Source organism: Sardina pilchardus, chromosome 11 (genome assembly GCF_963854185.1).
Source record: "Sardina pilchardus chromosome 11, fSarPil1.1, whole genome shotgun sequence".
NCBI lineage: Eukaryota > Metazoa > Chordata > Actinopteri > Clupeiformes > Clupeidae > Sardina > Sardina pilchardus.
The window spans coordinates 13,547,468-13,571,540 of NC_085004.1; the positions used below are offsets into that span (position 1 = coordinate 13,547,468).

At 45.2% G+C, this 24,073-nt stretch overlaps 1 protein-coding gene across 2 annotated transcripts; it reads right to left on the reverse strand.

The window, feature by feature from the left end:
* Positions 1–625: 625 nt before the first annotated feature.
* Positions 626–22,954, reverse strand: ddb1 (damage-specific DNA binding protein 1). 2 transcript variants are annotated; one of them, XR_009940566.1, is made up of 28 exons: positions 22,816–22,954; positions 21,603–21,751; positions 21,313–21,429; positions 20,809–21,030; positions 19,726–19,840; positions 19,394–19,491; positions 18,838–18,996; positions 18,351–18,434; positions 18,113–18,229; positions 17,445–17,547; positions 16,748–16,823; positions 16,335–16,443; positions 13,290–13,468; positions 12,321–12,484; positions 9,379–9,486; positions 8,817–9,024; positions 8,291–8,386; positions 6,752–6,863; positions 6,390–6,513; positions 5,892–6,056; positions 5,387–5,481; positions 4,891–5,061; positions 3,886–3,995; positions 3,397–3,566; positions 3,052–3,154; positions 2,086–2,209; positions 1,302–1,448; positions 626–1,265 (listed from the first exon to the last, which is right to left on the reverse strand). XR_009940566.1 is itself a non-coding variant. In XM_062548880.1 (27 exons), the coding sequence occupies exons 1-27, from the start codon at positions 22,874–22,876 to the stop codon at positions 1,365–1,367; spliced, it is 3,423 nt and encodes a 1,140-aa protein (XP_062404864.1). In that variant the 5' UTR covers positions 22,877–22,954; the 3' UTR covers positions 626–1,364. The 2 variants fall into 2 exon arrangements, 1 of the variants encoding a protein (XP_062404864.1); XM_062548880.1 differs by having other exon boundaries at positions 626–1,448.
* Between the last annotated feature and the right edge of the window lie 1,119 nt (positions 22,955–24,073).

Genomic DNA, 24,073 nt, shown 5'->3' on the forward strand with positions numbered 1-24,073 from the left:
GCTTCCCTCTATGAATCCTTCTATGAAGCGCGGGATTAGAGTGGATGCAAAGCTGCAGCAGGAGGTTTTTAAGTAGCAAGAGCTTTGGTCTAACTCATCTCTTTCCTGCGAGGGCAAAACTGGTTCTTATGTCCCCAATTACCCCCCGCCGAGTGTGTGTGTGTGTGTGTGTGTATCCAGGGGCCTTCCTAAAGGAATGCTGAGGTAACTAATTTCTGTTTAATTGCTCCACAATAGTAGGCAATTTTACACACACTTCGGAGTGTGCAATTCAAGTCAATAGCTTGTGCTTAAATAAAATAAAATAAAAAAGAATAGAAAGGAGATAGTGGCACAGGCTCCCAAGTGCTGCCAAAACACCCTAGGTGGTGCAGTTCATGTCTGCCGGTAGGCACATTATGCTGGCTGTAGGGGCTGCTTAACTAGCGTGAAGCAGTGCTTGGGTCCCCTCTTTCCCCCCACGGGCAGCTCCCGATCAAAATGCTTATCTGAGCGACACATCACTCCCTCTGCAATTACCCAAACTTTTGGAAATCGTCTTCACTTGAGATCTGCGATAAGAGTACAAAGCGCAAATTATCTCTTACAAGTCAGTAACACGGTGGAATGAATTAAAACGACACTCTTTAGAGGAAATACTGATGCAAATTTTATTAAAAGAAATATCACAGACAAAAAAAACAAAACAGACTGAGGGAAAAAAAAAAAACACTAAAAATTTATCTCAACGCCCTTTCCGTTCTGCACCACTCGAAGAACGCTCCTGTGATGCTCACCTATTTCCCACAATGCACTTTCCCCCCAAGGCCATCTGACGGATGATCAGGCCCCATTAAAGCTCAGAGCCACCGCGGCGAATCTTTTTTCTCCACCGTCCTGACGTCCGGTCTGAAGCCAGAGTCTGGTCCACTCAGTGGTGCAGTTCACACTCTTCTCCCAGTCAGTGTCCTACTGGAGCGTACAACCCACCCGGGGTCTAGGTTTTCCTTTTTATTTTTGAGAGAGCATGTGTGTATGTATGCATGTGTGTGTGTGTATGTATGCATGTGTGTGTGTGTAAGTATGCATGTGTGTGTGTGAGTGTGTGTGTGCTCACACACGTACCTGTGTACGTGCACGAGGTCCTGCATGAATGTGTTACAGGAAAGCTTCGAGGAGGTTCATCTCAACAATGGAGTGGGGACACACATGCACACACACGCACACACAGAAACACATACGCGCACACACACACAAACAAACAAACACGCACATAAGCACGCGCGCACACACACACACACACACACACACACACACACACACACACACACACACACACGGTGGTTTTTATTTATATACATGTACAGAGCTATGGGGGAGCAGCACTAATGGATGCGAGTGAGCTCTTCCACAATCTTAATGACCTCATCCACTGTGGCCTCGCGTTTCATCCCACTCCCGTCGTCAATCTAGAGGAGGACACCACGAGAGAGAGAGAGGGAGAGAGAGAGAGGGAGAGGGGGAGGGAGAGAGAGAGAGAGAGAGAGGGAGACAGAGAGAGATAGATAGATAGATAGAGATAGATAGATAGAGAGAGAGAGAGAGAGAGACAGAGAGACAGAGAGAGAGACACAGAGAGAGAGAGATCACAATTACAAGAGCCCATTTGGCAGGCACATTTAATCTGAAGCAACTAATTCAAGCTTGCAACAGCCAGACATAAATGCCCAGAAACTGTCAGATGTAAATTCAAGCTGTTGGAAGTAGATGTGATTCCAATTACCATCCATGGAGGCATATTTGATATACACAGATCTTATTAAGCAAATTTATTTTAGATTGTGTGCATGGTTTAGACTAAACCAGAGCAATATTTTGTCCTCTCGATTGCATCTTGGTTGGCCCATATTAGATTTAACTGGAACAAGTATGAATAAAATGCTCCACTTAGAGAACACAAGGGCAAGCAGAACACACAAACATCAACAGCCAATCTGCAAGATGACACTGAGGACATCAGTGCCGCAGACAAACCGAGGGTCATTTTAAAACTCGGGCCGGGGCGCTCTACCCACACCGCCCACCGGGGGAGCTCTGGGACCTCACCTGTAATCCGCTGACCACCTCCTGCATCTTGGCTCGGCCCAGGTCCAGGAAGCTCTCGATCAGGTCGCCGTCGATGAAGCCTGTGGCCTGCTCTGTCTTGCGCTCCGTGTGGAAAGACCTCCAAGTGCACGGCGTTAAGGGAAACACTCGTAGACGCACGCACAGACAAGCGGAGAACATCTCCAGACAAATGAAGGTTCTGGACGTACACACAGACAAGCGGAGAACATCTCCAGACAAAGGAAGGTTCTGGACGTACACACAGACAAACGGAGAACATTGAGACAAAGGAAGGTTCCAGACGTACACACAGACAAACAGAGAACATCTCGAGACAAAGGAAGGTTCTAGACGTACACACAGACAAATGGAGAACATCTCGAGACAAAGGAAGGTTCTAGACGTACACACAGACAAACAGAGAACATCTCGAGACAAAGGAAGGTTTTGGACGTACACACACTCCGCGCTTCCGCAGTTTAACGGCGATCCGGTGCAACCAGGCCAGGACAGATCATGTGAGAGAGGGAGAGGGACACCGGTGCAACTCAGATGTCTTCTTTACTTTCTCTTTACTTAGATGGCACAAAACATAATTGCCGTTGACTATTAACGTTTCGATATACAAACATCTTCATCTTCATCAGAGAAGACCTCGGAGTTGCACCGCTGTTTCTCTCCCTCTCACACTGGAGAACATCTCTACTGAGGAACACACCAAGACAGACAGAGGACATCTAGAAAGGGGAACACACAAAGACAAACTGCGGGCATCTGGACAGAGGAACACCCAAAGATGGACAGAGGACATCTAGACAGAGGAACACCCAAAGATGGACAGAGGACATCTAGACAGAGGAACACACAGAGACAGCCCAAGGACATCTTAACAGAGAAGAGGTGAAAAAAAACAAGAGATAGGCGCTCGACCACCGCAGGTTGTTTTCAGATTAATGGAAAGGATATAAGCTGTGCTCAATCTTGCCCACGCTCTTGATGACCTTGTTGAGTCTGTTCTGCAGATCTAACAGCAGGCTGTACCAGCCCTCAGACAGAGATGTCACCAGCCCTGAAACACACACACACACACACACACACACACACACACACACACACACACACACACACACACACACACACACACACGGATGAGGTGCCCGCCACACTGCAGGTAGATTACAGCAAACAAATTGCTTTTGCCCTCTACATGTCCAAAGACTTAAAAAAATAAAAAAATAAATAAATAAAAAGCCCAAGATGTCTGCCTGAGAAGGGCCACTAGGGGAAACACGGCCGCCCGCGGAGCCTCACCGATCATGCCGTTGACGGTGCCAAAGAGCACGGAGCCTTGCGTGGGCGTGGAGCTCTCGCCCAGGTTCTGCAGCACCAGGGAGCCGTGGGAGAAGACGTTGACGAACTCGCCGAGGTGGAACACGCCCACCTCCTGGAGGTGCTGCCGCTCCTCGTCTGTGGTGGCAGCACTGCGGAGAGATGGAGCAGAGAGAGAGAGAGAGAGAGAGAGCACGAGAGAGAGAAATAAAAATAGAGAAAGAGACAGCGAGAAAAAGAGACAGATAGAAAGAGAGGGAGAAAAATAAAAATAAAAAGAGAAAAAAGAAATAAAAAGAAAAAACAGAAAGAAAGAATGAAAGAAAGAAAGAAAGAAAGAAAGAGAGAAATAGGGAGAGAGAGAGAGAAAACAGATAACACAGCTCACATGAGTCTCTGTCATAGTGTAACGAAGTTGCAATAATTCAGTAGGGGGTCACACAAAGGCAAGTGATCAAACGCTAAACGCACCTGTCTTTCTGGCAAACAAAGAGGTTAAAGGCGTTCTCTGCCCCCAAGAAGTTGTCATCGTCGAGGATCTCAACGGCACTCATCCAGTTGGGGTTGAAATCCCGTGCAATCTTCAAAGAGAAAAGACAAACGCACATTTCAACGAGAGTTCCCGTAAACAAAGACGTCACACCTTCTTCAGATACATTTATTTGTTCCTACGTGATCCCATCTCTCTGCTGATGAGTGGCTCGAATGTCCCCAATCAATATCCAAACCCCTCAAGGGCTCCACATGGGCAGCTAAAATGTAATCTTAAGACCATTACATTCCCCGTCAGTCCCTTCACATCTCCTTCAGGCAGCTGATATGCTAATGACGTGACGGAGAGAGCTGCAATTTAATATTATTATCAAAGATGGTTGCCTCGGTCAATTGTTTTCTTGATTAATCAATGAGTTGTTTAGTCTGTGAAATGTCAGAAAATTGTGGAAAAAAATGTCAATGCGTTTTCCAAAGCCCAAGATGGCATCCTAAAATGAAGCAATAACCCCTGAGAGGCCTTGAGAGGCCGTCCATTCCAGTGATTTTATAACAGCTAAGGGGCTATGTGGTAAGAATCTATTTATACATGAAGTATAATGTAACCCAATATAATCAGGGCCCATGATTTGCCACAGAACTGTAGTGGGAAGTGTGGCAGGCACAAAGGAAGCACAGACCAAAATATATTGAAACACGGGAAGTGAGAGTGACGGGGCATTTTTCTCTCTATCATCCTGAAGAGTGGCACCTACGGATACAGGATACAGACACGGCACACACGATTGTCTGGAGCCGGAAAATTCTCCTTCCTGCCGCCTCCTCAATTTGCCCTCCTCCAAGGCCCAGCTTCCCTCACCTACTCAAAGTTGCCCTCATTCCTGACCCAGCCCCGCCTTCCTCCTCAAAGTTGCCCTCATTCCTGACCCAGCCCATCCCCCACCTCCTCAAAGTTGCCCTCCTTGCTGCCCCAGCTCTCCTCACCTCCTCAAAGTTGCCCTCCATGGGCTTGTAGGCCAGCAGCAGCACTGATCTCATGAGATCTCCCACCAGGATGAAGTCTCCTTTGGTCTTCAGGTACAGAGCCATGATGTTGTTGTAATGGTTGCACTCCGTCCTCAACTCTTTCTCAGCGGTCCACTCGTACAGACGGACCTGAAAAGAGAAGAGAGAGTGTGTGTGTGTGTGTGTGTGTGTGTGTGTGTGTGTGTATAAGAAAAACCCATGAGACAAGCAAAGCTAACGAGTCTGGAGAACAGCAGATGGTGACACTCTTCATCAAGTCAGTGTGTTATTCCTACTCACTGGCTGTAATACATCAGGCGCTACGCCCAGCCATTTGTTGATGACAAAAGCGTGGTGGACAAGCTCATTAGAACACACCACCCCACCTCCCCGCAAATCTCTCCCTCTACCTCTTAACACACACACACACACACGCACGCAGAGAAACAGAGAGAGAGATTGGAGTTCCACTCACGGTGCTGTTGATGCTGGCGAGCAGTTTGCCGTTGAATTCCACCATGGAGTACACCGCTCCCTTCACCTCCTTCTCAGCCACCGTCTGGAGTTTGCCTTCGCACCGGAACACGCAGCACAGATGAACGGACACACACACACACACACACACACACACACACACACACACACACACACACACACACACACACACACACACACACACACACACACACACACACACACACACACACACACACACACACACACACACACACACACACACACACACACACACACACACACACACGCGACAGTTAGAGAGAATTTGAAGACCAGCTTGTGGCAAGCTTGTGGTCACGTACACAGATGGCATCTCTACGACGACGGGCGGCCGTCCACCCGCCCGCCTACCTCGCCCGCGCTACGCTTCGGTGACAACAGGAACCTTACGGGTAATTAACGGCACGCGGGGGGGTGCCGTCGGTTCTACGTTCTAAAAGCAATAGCGGAGGGGTGCCGCTTACCGTCGGTGTAGTGGAAGACGATGATGCGCCCCTGCTTGGGCTCGGCCTCCTCGGGGTAGACCATGGCGGTGCCCACCACGAAGTAGACGGCCGGGTCGCGGCCCAGCTTGCACGACACCATGCTGAGGGCGTACTCGTTCTGCAGCAGCTGGTGGGCATGCAGCACTGGCGTGGAGAGAGGCGGTCAGTCACGGTCAGTCACACCAGAGTAAAATCACAGCAGCGGCGCGCACACACACACACACAGACACACACAGACACACACAGACACACACAGACACACACAGACACACACAGACACACACAGACACACACAGACACACACACAGACACACACACAGACACACACACAGACACACACACAGACACACACACAGACACACACACAGACACACACACTTGCTGCCAGGGTACATTAAATATTCATGCAATTTCTCTCTTGCTCTCTCAGAGTTAGTGAGTGAGTGTGTGTGTGAGTGTGTTTGAGTGTGTGCCTACCTTCAAAGGTGTGCTGGTCCACTACAAGCAGACTGTGGACTTCCACCTCGTCCCCAAAGGAGGTCTCATGTGGTGAAGTGCTGCTTGGAAAGAGCTTACTGGAGCTTACACTGCTGGAAAGAGCCTACGGGTAGAGAAACACACACACACACACACACACACAGAGTGTAAATGAAGCATTTCAAGTCACTTACATTTTTCATCTTAATATTACTTATTTAATACTTACAAACTAATGAACAACAACTACACAAATGAATAATTTGCATGGCCTCAGAGCTATTTACAGGGCCTCAGGCCTACTACACCTCTGTGCTACACGATGTCGGAGGAGGACAAATAAGGCGGCGCTGGGTGCCCACCTGAGTGCTGGCGCTGGGGCGGACTGGGTTGGTGGCGCCGCTGGCATCCTGCATCTCCACCCTGCTGGACAGAACCCCGAAGCACTGGGACACCTCCTGGTAGCAGATCCTCCTGAGAGGGTGTGGGATACACGCAGAGCATTATGTTAATATTCTCATTATGTTATATTAGATCAGATCAGATCATATTACATTATATTAACAGTGCATGGCAGCATCCACGTCAGTCCGACTCCTTACCACTTCTAACTAGGGATGGGTGATCTGGCTAAAATCTCATATTTCAATATCATCAGCAGCAATGGTGAAATGTAGGCCTGTTCTATTAATTGATTTTAAATCGCGTTTATGTATTTAGGACAATGTTAAAAACGTGAAATCGTAAAACCGATTTCTCAATTTAACCAGGGTATCCCAAAGGGATTGTTTTTTTTGTTTGTTTACAAGAGGTCTACAAGAAAAGCCAAATAGCAAAAGTTCAACAATGTTTCTTAATATTAATCCCTTGCGGGATTTTTGTTTAATAAGAGCAAGGTTTGCACTTAAATCATAATGGGGAAATCAAACAGTCCTAGTAAAATGTAGAATTCTTATATGGTAAGACCACCATGAAAGACATGGGGGAAGATTCTTAATGTGAAAGAATCGATATGTAAGTAATAATATACGGAATGGCGGTCATTATTGGGAAAATAAGTCTGGACTCTGATGCGCCAGTGGTGGGCTCTCACTTCTCCCTGTCTGGACTTATTTTCCCGATAATGACTGGTGTTCCATACATTATTATCAGAAACAAATAATTCACAACACACACTGAACTTGACTCAAACATTCTTTAGAACAGCCGTCTGCTTTCACTTTTGAATGAAGTTCCATTGCAAGAAGTGACTGAAGTGATATGAACAAAACCCATTGCCATTGACAGCGGTAATAATATGCTTCAGTGGTAATTACATGAATACAGCGTTCTACTAGCATTGTGAAGAGCCATATAATAATAATTTGTAATATCAAAACAGTGAATCCATCATACTGTCCTATGTTGCACACAAAGCTGTGCAAAAATATCATTCAAATAAACTGTCAGTAGTACTGTGGTATGGCATCAGCTATATTGCAGGAACGATACAATATGCAAAAATACAACATGGTACATGCAGACTTCAGTTCTCACAGCAAATCAACTGGTTTGACAAACACCAAATAATCACAAAACTACCATCAACAACCTGTGTCCCCAGCCTCACTTCCTGACTACAAAGTCAAATTACAATCTGACCTTTTCGCCTAGCTTCCCCAAACAAAGAGCCAAACTCTACTCCTGCCCTCCGCCTATAGCCAAGCACAATACTCTTTAGGTAGGAGCCCATTTGTATTCCTCTACTAATGCAATAGAACAAAAGGCAGAGGACAAACTCAATACAAAGGGACCATTATTCCTAGTCACAGCGGATTGCATTGTTATCGGATTCAAAGTGATCCTGTCAAGTGAATTGACGAGTCGGTGACGGATGAAGCGTCGCCCACGCACACACCCACCTTGGTGACTCATAGAGGGGCACGGTGCGGATGTGCAACTTCTGGATCTCGTCGATGGTGCCGATGGTGAGAGTGCTGTTGTTGGCCAGCGCCAGGCTGCCGTGGGGGGAGACCGAGAACGAGAGAGAGAGAGAGGGAGGGAGGGAGGGAGAGGGGGAGAGGGAGAGAACGAGAGAGAGAGAGAGGGAGGGAGGGAGGGAGAGAACGAGAGAGACAAACAGACAGAGAGAACAAAAGTTTTCTTAACACGCTCAGAACAGAAACCACACATGGATCAGGCCAGATGGTAGCATACACCGAGGCCAACACAAACTTGCCACTGGTAGTCCTCTGACAATCACCATCAGCCTGCAGTCCGCCCACACACACAGACACACACACACACACACACACACACACACACACACACTGTGCGTACATGCACATACACACAGAACAATCCGCGCGCACACACACACACACACACGTGCGTACATGCACATACACATACACACAGAACAATGCACACACACACAGATGAGCGCACCTGTCGGGGTAGCCTTCGGAGTTGAGGGGGCACATGTAGTTGACCTCCTTGAGGTTGACGTTGGAGAAGACCAGCTTGTGGTTGCTGGAGTAGATGACGGTGGGCCGGTCGGAGCAGGCGAACACGTTGGAGGTGGAGAGCGAGCGGAACGTGCGCAGCACCGTGGGCTGCGTGCCCAAGGTCACCTTCTTGCGCTCGCTCAGAGCGCCTGCACAGGCCCGGGGAACACACAACGCAGTTGGAATCACTCACACACACACACACACGCAAGTACACAGCAGGAACAGATGTATGTATGTATGTATGCATGTAATTTTAGTGCAATTAATGTACGTTCTGAAAGGTGCTGATTGCCGTATGTCGCATATTTCTTTGTTATTCCATATCCTCTTCCTATCTCTCTACAATATCTTCCCTCTATGATCAAATTCTCTTTTGCTTATGGTTTTTACTTCATGTGTGCAAAATGAATGCTAAAAGCAACCATTAAATTACCATTGAAAAAAATAAAATAAAATTACTAAAATGATTTTCTTTTTGATTTCAAGAGCAATTCACTGACCGGATTGTAGATCCAGGCCAAAGTAAAAGAGGGCTCCGTCTCCAAGGGCACACAGAAGATAGTGACTCCCCTCAAACGTCGTCATCAGGATGGAGCGAGGGATGATCTCTGAGAAGGGAGAGAGGGAAAGCAAGAGAGAGAGAGAGGAAGACAGAGAGAGAGACGCACACACACACAGTTATTATTTCCACTACTGTTTATTTTGTGCTTAAATGTTTATACATAGTATAATGTATTACTGTTTTATTTCCTTTATGATATTGGTGTCATTTGTAACACGCTTTGGCAACACTGTATCGAACAGTCATGCTAATAAAGCACCCTTTGAATTTGAATTGAATTTGAATGAGAGAGAGATAGAGAGAGACAGAGAGATGCAAGTTATTTCTCCCACCAGGCCAGTATGAAGGTATAATTGGGGCAAAAGTCACGAGCACATTTAACTGCAGATTTCGCATTCGCACACTAAAGTCACAAATGTGTAACCGTACATTTGAAGTTGTAGATATTTTTTTCATACCTTGTTAACACAAAATAGGGCTACGGGTTCACGAATCCGTTTTACAAGTTCACAAAACCGTTTTACAGATACACAAATTCTCACCTGTGCATCACAAGTTCCTGGCCTCATCCCCTCGAGACTTTTGCTCCATTTACACTGCAACGATTGGGGCAAAACACATTCGCACATCCGTGTTTCATAGTCTGAGAACATGCACAACATTCGTGCATTTGTAAACCCAAATGTGAACTAATGTAACAGAAGTTGTGCATCTGTGAAATATTTTCTCATTAATAAAAGTCTTACACGACTACAAGTGCATTGATACAAGTGCTTGAGTCTACATCTGCGAGTTTCCGTCGCTGTTTTCCGGGGACGAATACTTTTGCACCAATTATACCACCTGGCGATGTGCAAAACCGATTTGTACTCGTGCACACAGAGAGCATCGATCGAAAACAAAACAAGGCGGCCGGATCTGGATCTGGATTGCGCCCACACATCCCTGCTCATATAGCCTAACCTCCGCTTGTTTCCTCATCAATATAAAGGACAAGGACGCACAATTTGTAGATTTTCTTTTAACAGAGTGACAAAACATATTTCAGAGTGATTATTTGCACCCGGGTGTAGCCTAAATAGTGATATGGAGGCATTTTCTTATTTGCACCCAAACCTGTAGCCTATAATGCGTGCAGAAACAGATGGGATGGCCTACCTAAATCTAACAAGTTAGGATTTTTAAAAACAATCTTTTTGATGGAAACGTGGTGCTAAATTCCCATAAACTTGTTCAGTGAACGGGTAAAACCGTCCGTTTGTGAGCAAAATCAAGAATTACGAGTTTGTTTACCGTCACCTAGCAACCAGAAGATAGAAAAATATTAGTAGCCTAGTCCATCAGCTTTCTCTAGAATTCGTGTAGGGTAGCGGGTAAATGCATGCACCGGTATTTTGAGATTGGCAGTTCAAATCCTATCCAAAGTTTGCCCACTTCTTTTTTTTTTGCATGCCTAAATAGTTGAAAGAGTTGTTTTCTGTAGAGGAGTTGACTAGAAGCGTTCTACTCCATAGCCTTTCTATAACTAAAATAAAACTAGACCATTTTGACAGGTTCATTAAGCACAAACTCTTATTTGCCGCGAGGTAACGTCATCAAAGAAAAGAGAGTCGTTCGCACATACTTTCACAATATTTTATTTTGGCATGCAAAAAAAAAAAAAAGAAGTGGGAAATCTTTGGATGGGATTCGAGCTGCCAATCTCACTGTCCCTCACTGTCTGCATTTACCCGCTACCCTACACGAATTCTAATAAAACTTAATGGACTACTAATATTTGTCTATCTTCTGGTTGCTAGGTGACAGTAAACAAACTCGTAATTCTTGATTTTGCTTACAAACGGACGGTTTTACCCGTTTACTGAACAAGTTTATGGGAATTTAGCACCACGTTTCCATCAAAAAGATTGTTTTTAAAAATCCTAACTTGTTAGATTTAGGTAGCCTAGGCCATCCCATCTGTTTCTGCACGCATTAGGCTACAGGAAAATGCCTCCATTCCACTATTTAGGCTAGGCTACACCCGGGTGCAAATAATCACTCCGAAATATGTTTTCTCACTCTGTGAAAAGAAAATCTACAAATTGTGCGTCCTTGTCCTTTATATTGATGAGGAAACAAGCGGAGGTTAGGCTATATGAGCAGGGATGTGTGGGCGCTATCCAGATCCAGATCCGGCCGCCTTGTTTTGTTTTCGATCGATGCTCTCTGTGTGCACGAGTACAAATCGGTTTTGCACATCGCCAGGTGGTATAATTGGTGCAAAAGTATTCGTCCCCGGAAAACAGCGACGGAAACTCGCAGATGTAGACTCAAGCACTTGTATCAATGCACTTGTAGTCGTGTAAGACTTTTATTAATGAGAAAATATTTCACAGATGCACAACTTCTGTTACATTAGTTCACATTTGGGTTTACAAATGCACGAATGTTGTGCATGTTCTCAAACTATGAAACACGGATGTGCGAATGTGTTTTGCCCCAATCGTTGCAGTGTAAATGGAGCAAAAGTCTCGAGGGGATGAGGCCAGGAACTTGTGATGCACAGGTGAGAATTTGTGTATCTGTAAAACGGTTTTGTGAACTTGTAAAACGGATTCGTGAACCCGTAGCCCTATTTTGTGTTAACAAGGTATGAAAAAAATATCTACAACTTCAAATGTACGGTTACACATTTGTGACTTTAGTGTGCGAATGCGAAATCTGCAGTTAAATGTGCTTGTGACTTTTGCCCCAATTATACCTTCATAGGCCAGATGCTCTGCCACCTCACACCTGACGGTGTCACCCCATAATTAACCTGCTTGGGATCCCACCCTTCGCCCTGCCCCCACCCACACACATCTGGCGGCTGCAGAGCCCCCTCGGCGTGGGCCTCACCTCCTCCCAGCATCTCCTTGTGCAGCGGGCTGAAGCAGGGCAGCTTGAGCACGCGGGCCGAGATGTCCGTCCAGAGCCCCACGGCGCACAGGGACGACTCGCCGCCGCTCTCCCCCAGAGGGGTGATGTCCAGGCAGGCCACCTCGTGCTCCATCTCCGTGGTGCTGCACAGCCAATGGGAGAAGAGGAGGAGGAGGAGGTAGAGGAAGAGGATCATTTATCATTTCGTTAAAGCAGGGGGGGAACCTTACGGCTGCTTACGGTAGCATACTGTGTGACTGCACCTGTGTGTGTGTGTGTGTGTGTGTGTGTGTGTGTGTGTGTGTGTGTGTGTGTGTGTGTGTGTGTGTGTGTGTACCCGTAGGTGATTTCAGCATGGCGCCTCCTCGGAGTGATTCCATGAGAGCGCGCGCGTGTGTGTGTGTGGGTGTGTGGGAGAGGAATGGCACAGTGTGGTATGAGAGTGTATGTGCCCATCACTGGACGGTCACTTCACAGAAATCACTTCAATTCCTCCATTTGAAACTCTCTTCAAAAGCCACCATTATTAGACCTACTGGGACATGACTGCATTCAGAAGAGAAGAGGAGAAGAACTAAATGTAGCTGCTGTGCATTCACATGACAAGGCTGAAGTCTGCTGTGTAGTGCGACACTTCATTTCAGCGTTGGGGCAGAGAGCAACGGGAGGTAAAAGTGCCACAAGTGTGAATTCTTGGTGTTGCTGCCTAGCCAACTGTCACTCATAGCACTGATGTTGAGAGGTGCCATATGCACACAAATATCTCTCACACCATCCATTTATACTTCATTAAAAGATTTCACGGTCCCATCATGTGCATGATTTATCATTTGGCGTGTGTGTGTGTGTGTGTGTGTTCTGAGCTGAGCCTCCTGGTGAGGTGTGTGTGTGTGTGTGTGTGTGTGTGTGTGTGTGTGTGTGTGTGTGTGTGTGTGTGTGTGTGTGTACCTGATCTGCTTGAGCTCTCCGGTGAGGATCTGCAGGTAGTAGAGCACTCGGCCCACGGCCAGCACCACCTGTGTGGAGTTGCAGGCGGCCACGCTGATGTTGCGCCCCTGCGGCTCCTTCCACTCGCTCACCAGAGACTTGCTGTCCTGGGTCACCAGCCGCACAGAGCCAGACGTAATCTGCCCGACGACAACATCTCCAAATCAATTTCACTTACAGAGCGCCAAAACATTACACACACAGTCTCTTTACATGGCGCTTTACAGAGTGCAAAACATTCAGAGTCCATGAGTAAAAGACGACAAGACGACATGGAACACGTCCGTCAAACGCACAGGGTCACACACCGCAACCACACACTTTTAATACTGTCAGCTAGGATAGTCCTCTGTCCAAGATGTTTCTGAACTTGTGTGCTCAGCAATATGACATACAAAAAAAAAACTGTTGAGTGGAGAGAGAGATGAATTACAGCCACGTTGCTTTATAATGGCCCCAACTGATTCTTAGTTCAAATATTTAAATGCATTAAAGTCTGATGTGGAAGAGAATGAAATATTTATACTGAGCAGACTTTTGCTGACACTTTTCTTTTTGTTGTGGGCAAATGAGCCTTTATAAGAGAGCTGGGTAGCAGAAAGTCCTACCCCCTAGAGTGGGAAGGAATCACACTCGGCTATGATTATGCAGTCCCACAGATATACTTTCTGAAAGATCTCATCAGAACAGAAAATTAATATTTCAAACATTGTTGGCAAATAACAAACTGTTCGGCTTACAACTCCCCATTTCAAATAAGCATTTTGGGCCTAGAGAGTTTCAAACTGAAATCTATGTTTACACTAAGTTTAGTATTGTTCGCTCTGGCTTAGTAAAGTGAATACCATGGTATTCATCAAACTTATTATATACAAAAGACAAACTGATCACACACAAATGGTGCAGAAAAGACAATGCATTTTCATACAAATGCATTAAAGCTGATATTAAACAAATATGACCCAATAATTATTACCTCTGCCAAGGAGGTTATGTTTTCATCAGGGCTTGTTTGTATGTTTGTTTGTCTGTTTGTTAGCAAGATTTGAGTTTTTTGGATTTCGATGAAATGTTCAGGAAAGGTCTGAAATGGGAGTGATCCGGATCACCATCTGGATCCAGGAGGTGATTATGTTTTCGATTTGGCGGAGGTCTGCACTCTCAGAGTGCTTTTCTAGTTCATTACCAATTCACTCCATTCATTCCAAGAGTCCCTTTGGTCAAATCACTGAACCCATCTATACCTCATTCTCTGCCGCTCTCTCGAATATCCACAAACGAGTCTATACCCGCTATACAGTATAGCACATCTCAGCAGAATAGCAGGCCAACTCCCACATCCTTCTAACCCACAGAAATTGTATTAATGTGCTACATTGAAATTCCACAAATGTTGAGCTGTCGACTTGAGAATAAGTTGTCTTTAATTATTAACAGGCCATGAGCCGCTTACACGGCATATTCAGGCTATGAGCCTAATTGCCGCCTCACACTGGAGAGTATCCGCCTGATGTCGGCCACCTCTGCTCCGAGCAGAACATGCTGTATCGGCAGATTTGAAGCCACAACTTTTAAACGCTGCATTTGCACCATGTCATTCTGATGCTAATTTAGGAGACAACCTGTTGACTGCGTGTCTACATACGCACTCAGCCCAGTCACCTTGTGACTTGGTGTTGGACACAGGCAATCACAGCCTATGTTTTCGCAAAAGCCTGGGAAATTATACGTTTTTCACCATGCTATTCTTAAACTTGCTTCTTAAACAACCACAACTTTTTTAAACGTCAACTTTTTCAAAAGGCGTCTAAGGCTGAATTCAAGGGTCCAAAACACCACAGCTTAAGATGACAAGAATTTTCATAATGAGAACTGTGAGTACCATCCGGCTTTACAGAAACTCACGACTCGCAGTCAATTAAAAAGAGAGAGAGAGGCTAGAAGGCATGAACACTCCTCAACATTTCACAATTGTGCCTTGTTACAGTGAGGGCAAATTATGCAATCTCTTGCCTTTCCTGACAAAAACACATACATTCTCTCAAGTACCGCCAATGACCCCTCTCCATTTGTGACCATTCTCCAAAACACTTTTAAAAGTCCTTGAATTCTTCAATAAAAATGCATTATAAAATGTCGAAATAAAAAGAAACTATCAAGGATTTCAAGGACTCGTGAGAACCCAGTCATGTGTACAGTATAACCAGCGTTCCTGTAACCTGTGTTCATTGCCAGTAATGTTCACTATATGGGTATGGGCATTCACCTGCATGGGTGTTCTATTAGAGTGCTATGGCTATTCACCGGTCTGGGTGTTATACAAGAGTGCTATGGGTGTTTACCTGCATCTGTGTTTTATAAGAGTGCTATTGGTGTTTACCTGCATGGGTGTTCCATAAGGGTGCTATAGGTGTTTACCTGCATGGGTGTTCTATAAGGGTGCTATAGGTGTTTACCTGCATGGATATTCTATAAGAGTGCTATTCGGTTTTTAAGTCCAACGTCACGGACCCAACAGCTATTTTGTGAAAAGATGTTTATTAGCGCAGCCAGACGGTTTTTGCTACTTGTAAACTTTGTCATCACCACCTTCGTTTTAGCGGTTTTAAAACAAAATCGCTAAACTTTACCAAAGTAATCACTGTAGCTATGCAGCCAGATGATATATTAATGGCTGGGTAACGTCCAGGCTTCCGTGAAAAATATAGATTTGATTAGGTTGAGGTAACAAGTCCGTATAAGATGACAATTTTCTTAAAGGCTAGTCAGAAGAGCCGAAATAATAGTTTATTTTACTGTCTATGGAGAATAATATGCAAGTTTGAAAGCCGTTGGACCCGGAAAGATTATTACATCATCACTTAATTCAAAACCGAATAGGTGTTTACCTGCATGGGTGTTTTATAATAGTGCTATAGGTGTTTACCTGCATGGGTATTCTATAATAGTGCTATAGGTGTTTACCTGCATGGGTGTTCTAGAAGAGTGCTATATGAGGGTGTTTACCTGTATGAGCTGCTGGTGGGCCACATTCCCACAGAAGAAGGTCTGCTGGTTGTCCACGAATCCTGGCAGCTCCGTCTCCTCTACTTCCTCTCCACTCAGCATCAGCACTCTGATTGGACGAGACAGACACCTTAATCAGACACAACTGAACCATAAAAACAACACAACCATCGGCTCTCCTCTCCTCTCTCAGACACCGCTACAGGCCAACTGAGAAACCAAAGCTTTCCACAGCTGCACTTACACCATGAATACCATCACCATCAAATGACCCATTTTCACTGCAGACATCAGGTGCCAATGACACAATAGGTTTTCCCACAAGGGGGAACGAGGGAGCGCTCTCCAGCCTGCTAATTAGGACACAGAGGCCCGTGAGAGGCCCGTGAGAGGCATGCGGAAGTGACCCTCACCTGGTCTGACCCACGAAGGAGAGCACCAGCATGTCATCGGTCTCTCTGCCAGCCTCGGAGCGCAGGGGCCACAGTCCTGCGGAGAGGGAGAGGGAGGGGGGAGGGGGGAGGAAGAGGGGGGGTGAGAGAGCTGCCAGAGTGCATTACACAACACATAAAAAAAGGAGTCCCTGGCTGGAATTTAATCAGGGCAATTCATCAGGCCCTCGTGGTATTTTGGTGCACTGCCTGATTAGATTGTGTTCCTAGACTGGGGTTTAATATTAAATGGCTACTGCTGTCTGATGTCCTTCCTTCAGGATCACTGATCTGAGATCATTAGCCAACCGGCGGCTACCTATTTAGTCTAGCGAGGGGGCATCCTGTTGAAGACAGGCGACAACTAGAAAAAAAGACAGAAGGGGGTTATTATTCTTTACTCTTCTCCCCTGAGGGAAACTGATGACTTGTTAGGACACCAGGTGCCAGAGCTGAGACAGCAACTCTATTGGCTTATTTCTCATGGGAGGGAAGTCTACTGACTGAACAAAAAAAAACGCCATGTCTCGGAACAAAACGGGAGTAAAAGCTTTGCCAACCAAAACAAAAAAGAAGGAAAAGAAAGAAAAAAGAAAGAAAAAAGGGAAAAAAAATGAGGCCCTCAGTGGCAGGAGCGGCAGCAGTGGCAGCGCCGCTCCTGAGGGTACTGAAGGCTCACCTTTGATTCCTGGCAGGTCGATGCTGGCGTGCTCGTGGATGCCAATGCCATTGCGGATGATCCTCAGAGAGCCCTCTTTGAAGGCGCCAGAGCAGGTGACAAGCTGAGAAAGGAGCCGAGTGTTAAGTACTTACACACCCTCAAGCTGGCTGGTCTGCCAGCTCCGCACGCACACTTACAACACACTGAAAAGCTGCCAACGGCCAACTGAATTTTTGAGGGTCTACAATTGAAAAAAATACTTCTGAAACGCTTCTCCCAAGCCTTGCTTGAGACAAGTTCCGATGAAATTCTGACATACTCCGTTTAACAAACTGCATCTATAAACGGAGCGGCTGCTTCCCTGAAGTGGCCGAGGCTTTGCTGGGTCTGAGCACACCGTTGTGCTTACCTGGCCTTGTGCAAAAGAACCGCACTCACTAGTTCATTCTTCTTACTTTTTTAAATTATTGCACCATGCCTAAACATGATTAGGCATGGTGCAATAATTAAAAAAAAAAGTAAAAAGAACATGTTTAGGCATGGTGCAATAATAAAAACAAAAAAAGGAAAAAGAATGAACTAGTGAGTGCGGTTCTTTTGCACATTAGAATTGGATACTTTTAACTCGCTCCCGAAGAAGCAAAGAGATCTTTTGGAGTGTGAGCGCGCCTCTCTCTGCAACTTACCTGGCCTTGTCCCTGTCGCTCAAGGTCCACCACACACATGTCCACAATAGGACCCAGATTAGTGAAGGTCTCCATCACCGCCACATAGGAGCCCTGGTCATTACTGTCCACATTTAGCTGGAACAACAATTAAGACAATAGAGACAATAGGTATTGTGTTGTGCTATCTGGTTACCATCTGCTTGCAGCACAACAGCTTTGAGTGAGATTAGCGGCACTGCAGGGTGGTGGCACTGACCTTAACCAACTGGGAGTCGCCAAGTCTGGAGCCCACGAACACGACTCCATTGTCAAGGTAGGTGAGACACTCAGCAATGGAGGTCTGCAGGTTGAACAGGAAATAACATCAATAAAAAATAAAATATATTAAAAAAAAAACAGCCCTGGGAGGTCAGTCACCCAAGCAGGTCTACACAGGCACACGGTCCTCTTGTGAATTGTTGCCCTTCAACTCGCTTCAACACCACTTCAAACTCCCACACAATCTCACAAAAAAAGTTCACAAAACATACTAAAAAACAGCTCCTTCCTTGTCACACATTCTGACCAAACCAGCATTATTCAAATGCCATACTTCTTGCGGCCCTTTTGGATTTTGTATCTGCTTCACTTTTTTTACACACACACACACACACACACACACACACACCCACACACACCCACACACACCCACACACACCCACACACACCCACACACACCCACACACACACACACACACACACACCTCTCCAAGTAGTTCCACGCGCAGGTCCTTGAGCACCACGCCTCCGTCCATCAGCTCCTCCTTCTCCAGGAGCAGCATGAAGAGGCGGCCCTCCATGTCCCCCAGCAGGTAGCGCGAGCCGTTGGGGTCCACGCGGTTGTGACACACGATGGTGCTTTGCTGGCAGTGGGGGAGATCAAGGCCCAGTCAGTAAAAATAAAAACACAGAACACAGACCACAGACCACTTCCAAAGCCTTTCTGTCGCATACATCGATCATGGAAATGCTCATTAATGTATAACCTTAATGATTGGACTTTGTGGGAACAAAAATGAGGGACATAAAGAACCATTTGACTACATTGTTTTATAACTTCACTATAACTTAGTTTTAATGCATTCAAAGCTGTGATGGCTACAATGAGAACAATATATAAAGAGGCTGCCCAGAGGCTACAGTTTTAGCAGTAAAATATGAATCTGACTAAACAAAATCTTTTTTTTTTTGTTGTAAGTCTCTGGCATGCTGATGTAAATATTCAGCACCATTGCCGCATGAGACACACAGTATACTAACCTTGATGATGGGGGGAGCAATGGCCAAATATTTATCTCCATTGTGGTATGTAATAGACTCCTGACCAATGATTATAGCACCACCAAATGGCTCAGGTACTGCACAGCAAAAATACATAAACAACACATTATTGCTTGGTCAAAGATACTCAACATACAAAGGCAGTTTAACATGTCAGACATTAAACCAAACACATTTCCCTCTAGTTGCTTGTCTCTACATTCTTCACACAGATATAACTTTATGCTTTTATTCATTTTGGCTTTTTTCTGCCTTTCACTCATATTATCTATTTATATTCATCCGGTCTCATATTCAGCCTGCCCCTGTACCTGGTATAACCATCGAGGCCTCTGCCTCCACATTCTCTTGCTTCCAGGGCCCCTTGTTGAACTCCTTCTCCCTCAGAGACACTTCATAGGTCTTCACATGTCGGCCCTGTGGGTCCTGCAGCAGCACATAAAAGCACAGACATGGAATATGAAGGAAGACTGTTTCCGACCCATGGCTACCTTACGTGTCAAAAAAGACAAAAGGGAAGAGGAAGCATAGGCTATGTGTGACTTTCTGACACTTTCAGCTCACTGTGAAGGTGTTGTTTTTCAAAATCTATGGAGAAAAGGGATGGTTTTCAGAGTTTCATTTCATAAACTGTAGTGGGTGGTGAGGTGGTTTATTTTGCAAGACAAGAAATAGAATAAATGTAATTTTGCAGCCTCTAGGAAATGTCTGAACCCAGACATCCAAACATCATATTTTACAGCCGTATCCATCTGTATCCAAATGGATTGGATCTTAATCTGGGCCCACCTCTCTCCAGTCCCTTCCAATTACACAGTAATATTTAGAATATGCACTGTGTGTGTGTACAGGCACAACAAGCAGCACACTAACTGTGTACTCTGCAGCACAGAAAATAGCTCTTTCTAGACTGCAGAGCTGCTGCTTACAGATAACATTGCATTGCAGTGCATTGTCTCTTAATAGGACTCAAGAATGTGACTGTGGGGAAAGATTACTAATATTGCATCAGGAGCTATTGTCTGTGGGCTTGTCCAACAGTAAGAGAATGGAAGGTGTAGACATCAATCAACGATGCAGACATCAAATCAATTCATGTTTTTTTTTTAAGCTTTAAGCTCATTTCAGCTGGGGATTCTTTTGCTGTCCAGGAAATACCGGTTTGACATGGTGAAGAAAGTCTTTGGTAGGGGGCAAGGGTCTTAGTGAGATTGAGCGAAAAAAAATCTTCACAAGGCTACCTGACTGCACATTACTCAGAGCCAATTGTGAAGCACAATACATCATCTTAATGTCACAATAAACAACAAAGCCAAACATTAGGAAGACAGCCACAGACATAATGCAGTAACTGCTATCTGTCTCTCCTCTGCCTCTCAGAGCAGCCCACACACCTGGTAGATGAAGCAGACGGTTGGTGCCTGGCAACCGTACAGGAAGTGCACGTCGATGACCTGCAGCTCCTCCAGGCGGATGTTGAAGGCTTTGAGCTCGCGGTTCTCGCGGTCCAGGGGGATGACCTTGAACAGGCCATCGTACAGCCGCAGCCCGATCATCCTGCACTCCGGGTCCACTATGCCAATGATGCCCGTCTCAGAGGGGCGACCAATGCGGTCCTGGCAGGCAAAGACGTCAGCAATACCCCGTCAATGTCAAAGCATGCATACTCTGCATATTTTTGCATAAATGCAATTTCAATGACTTTTTCCAACAAAGAAGGAACAACTATGCAACACTTTCAACGAAGGCCTTGTCCCGTCTGTTTGGATCAAGGCAAAGAGCTCAGCAACAGAGTATGTAAATACAAATTAGAAATGTGAAAAATAATGCCGCTGACAACCGGACTCTGCATCTTAATCGAGACATCAAAATGTATTCTTAGACTTATTATAATGTACCTGAACATTCCCATGAGCACGTGTGATAATGTCAATGCTCTCCCCATTCTGTTTGTACTCCAGAATGCATGCGTTGTATTTGGCCGTGAGAATGAAGAGGAGATCCTTGCTCTCACCCTGAAGGACAAAGAAGAATCCAATTACCAAAAATCCATTACCAAACACACTGGCTAGCACCCATGCAGATACAATACAAGTCTTCAGTGGAAGTGGAGGGGTAGTAGGCAGTACCACAGACTAACCAAAGGAACGATTGTCAAACAACATCGTGAGTATAAAGGTGCACTGACCTTTGGCCTGAAGAGCTCCATAACGGCAATCTTGCCATACATGCCCACTTCCTTGACGGGCCGAAGCCCCTCTGCAGTGACGACATAGATCTCCAATCGTGTGTTCTTAGCGATCAGCAAGTTCAGGTCCTCCGCAGAGGTGAAGTGGCCTGATTTATCGGGTATAATTACATTAGCACCACACCATTGTCATAACATTTCAGTGCTAGAATGTTTTGACATATTACACAGAATGACTGACCTACTTCTGTCAAATTATGTTACGCCTATGACAGAACCATAAACTGTAAAAAACATGCAAAACAACCGTATTTAATCATTCCAGATAAAGAGGAAAAGGCGATTGAAAAATCAACAAAATGTAGCAGTATCTACTTTTTAGTTAAGTAGACTTATGAGGGTCAGGGGCATGGTCAGGGGTTTGTTGACATCATTATTAACACAAGACTACGCCGTACAAATATGTGCTATCCAACCGATAATGTTGGACCTACAATGGAACAAATTGGCAACTCGCAAACATGGATAAATTAGCTAAGTGGCATGCGCAATTTTCATTTTCCTGTCCAACCTAGTAAACACACTGCGGGCTCAGGCAGTTGGCCTTGCTGCTACCCGTCTGTAAGATTGGCTAACTATTGCACACCAAGATGTTGTCGACTTAGCCAACAGCTAGGTAGCATATAGTTGAATAACACTAAAAACAAATCAAAGAGGTTAACACATGTAACATTAGCTAAATACCACGCAACACGGTATCATAACCATGTGTTTGTGAAATTGATGTGTCTAGATTCAGACAATGCTAGGTATTTAATTCCCTTGCTAATTAGTCTACCTTTCTGGGTCAGTGATGTTGAGCCAAATCTATAATCGCATGTTTAACTAGCTAGCTAGTTTGCTATGCAAGCTATTAACATCGTCAAGCCAGCTATTGCCACACCGTTTAGGTTAAGGCTGCTATTTCCAAATGCAAATGTTGCTTAACGTAAATCAGTGTCTTAAAATGATGAACACAAACATTCAAAATTGAAGAGACGACACAGATTAGGGGCATTGCTAGTGAACAGTCAACGTTTCATGCGTTACAATGACAACAGCTAGCTAGGCCTTAGCGACTTGAGTTAAGCGCGGGAGCTGTGCACACAGATGACAGGCTTCAGGACCACCGATGCCAATCAGATTCACAATTCCGTTCAGGACATTCACTCACCAGTAATGCAAGCATTTACTGCCGTTGGTTTCTGCGCTGTGACAACGTAGTTGTAGGACATGGCGTTCAAAATCAAAACACGAACACCTGCAAAATTCTTTTAGCTCCCTTTACATGAGCTACCATCGATTTAGCTACATCACAGTTAGCAATAATGGACAAATACCGTACATTTTGTATAGCGCCCCATGTGGTATGGTGTACTGTTCGAATCGAGACCACGAGATGATGCTTCACTAATGTAAGATGATGAAATGTCTTCACCATCAAATGTCCTTAGATTAATGAACCACAACTTGAAACACATGAGAATAACCGTCCGATTTTACACTAAGACATGTTGCTCTTATACATTTCTGTGTTGTGTTTTTTTTAGTAGGCTGCAGCCTATGTAGCCAACTCTTCAGATGGTCGCACGATGGCAGTAGAACCACACCGAGTTTCAGCACAGCGTTCAAGTTGGCCTCTAATTTCACCAATAACTTCAGGTGTTTCACACAATACTGGAGTGAGGTGGAGTCTATTGTTGTGTTGTGACAGAATTGCATTTGCCTACGATTGAAAAGCATAAGGCTTTGTCATATATTTAAGATTTAATTTAATTTGTTGGATGTGCTACACCACTTTTGAGCAATTATGCTGAAAATGTCTGAGCTATCAATTTTGCTGACAGCCTTATGATCTTTATACATCTGATATGTAGTTAAAGGTTTCAAGGAGAAATTGCCAAACGAAAAGGGGAGAGGGCGACGTTTTAGTCTTGGGAACAGGTCTGTAGGCTAATTCAGAACCACCATTGATCAACCTTTCAATATTGCACAAGGAAATAATACTTCAACATCCGGCCTGTTTGCAATGATTTCACATTGTATCTTCTAAATGACAGTTTACTGTACACATATTAAAAGTCCATAGGTGGCAATCAAAACTAAACATTAGAGGGAATTAACTAGGCCGTCTGTGTACGCACCTTCACAAGGGCACCCTCTCTCTGAAAAACAGGAGTAGGGGAAATTATGCGGTAGGAGCCTAATTTCCCCTAATGACACACTGTACTAATTTCAAACACTGAAGAGGAATGACAAAAGGTGAAGTGCTGCATATCTTTGCTGTAACATTAGCCAGGCTGTGGGGTGAGAGTGTCAACCCTCATTTTCATAAACAGGCAGCCCCGGCGATGTCAAAGCTGTAGCAATTTACCGGCGAACATCCCACACAGATGCCAAAGGTGCCGTCTGTGCAGGCCCATAAATAAGGC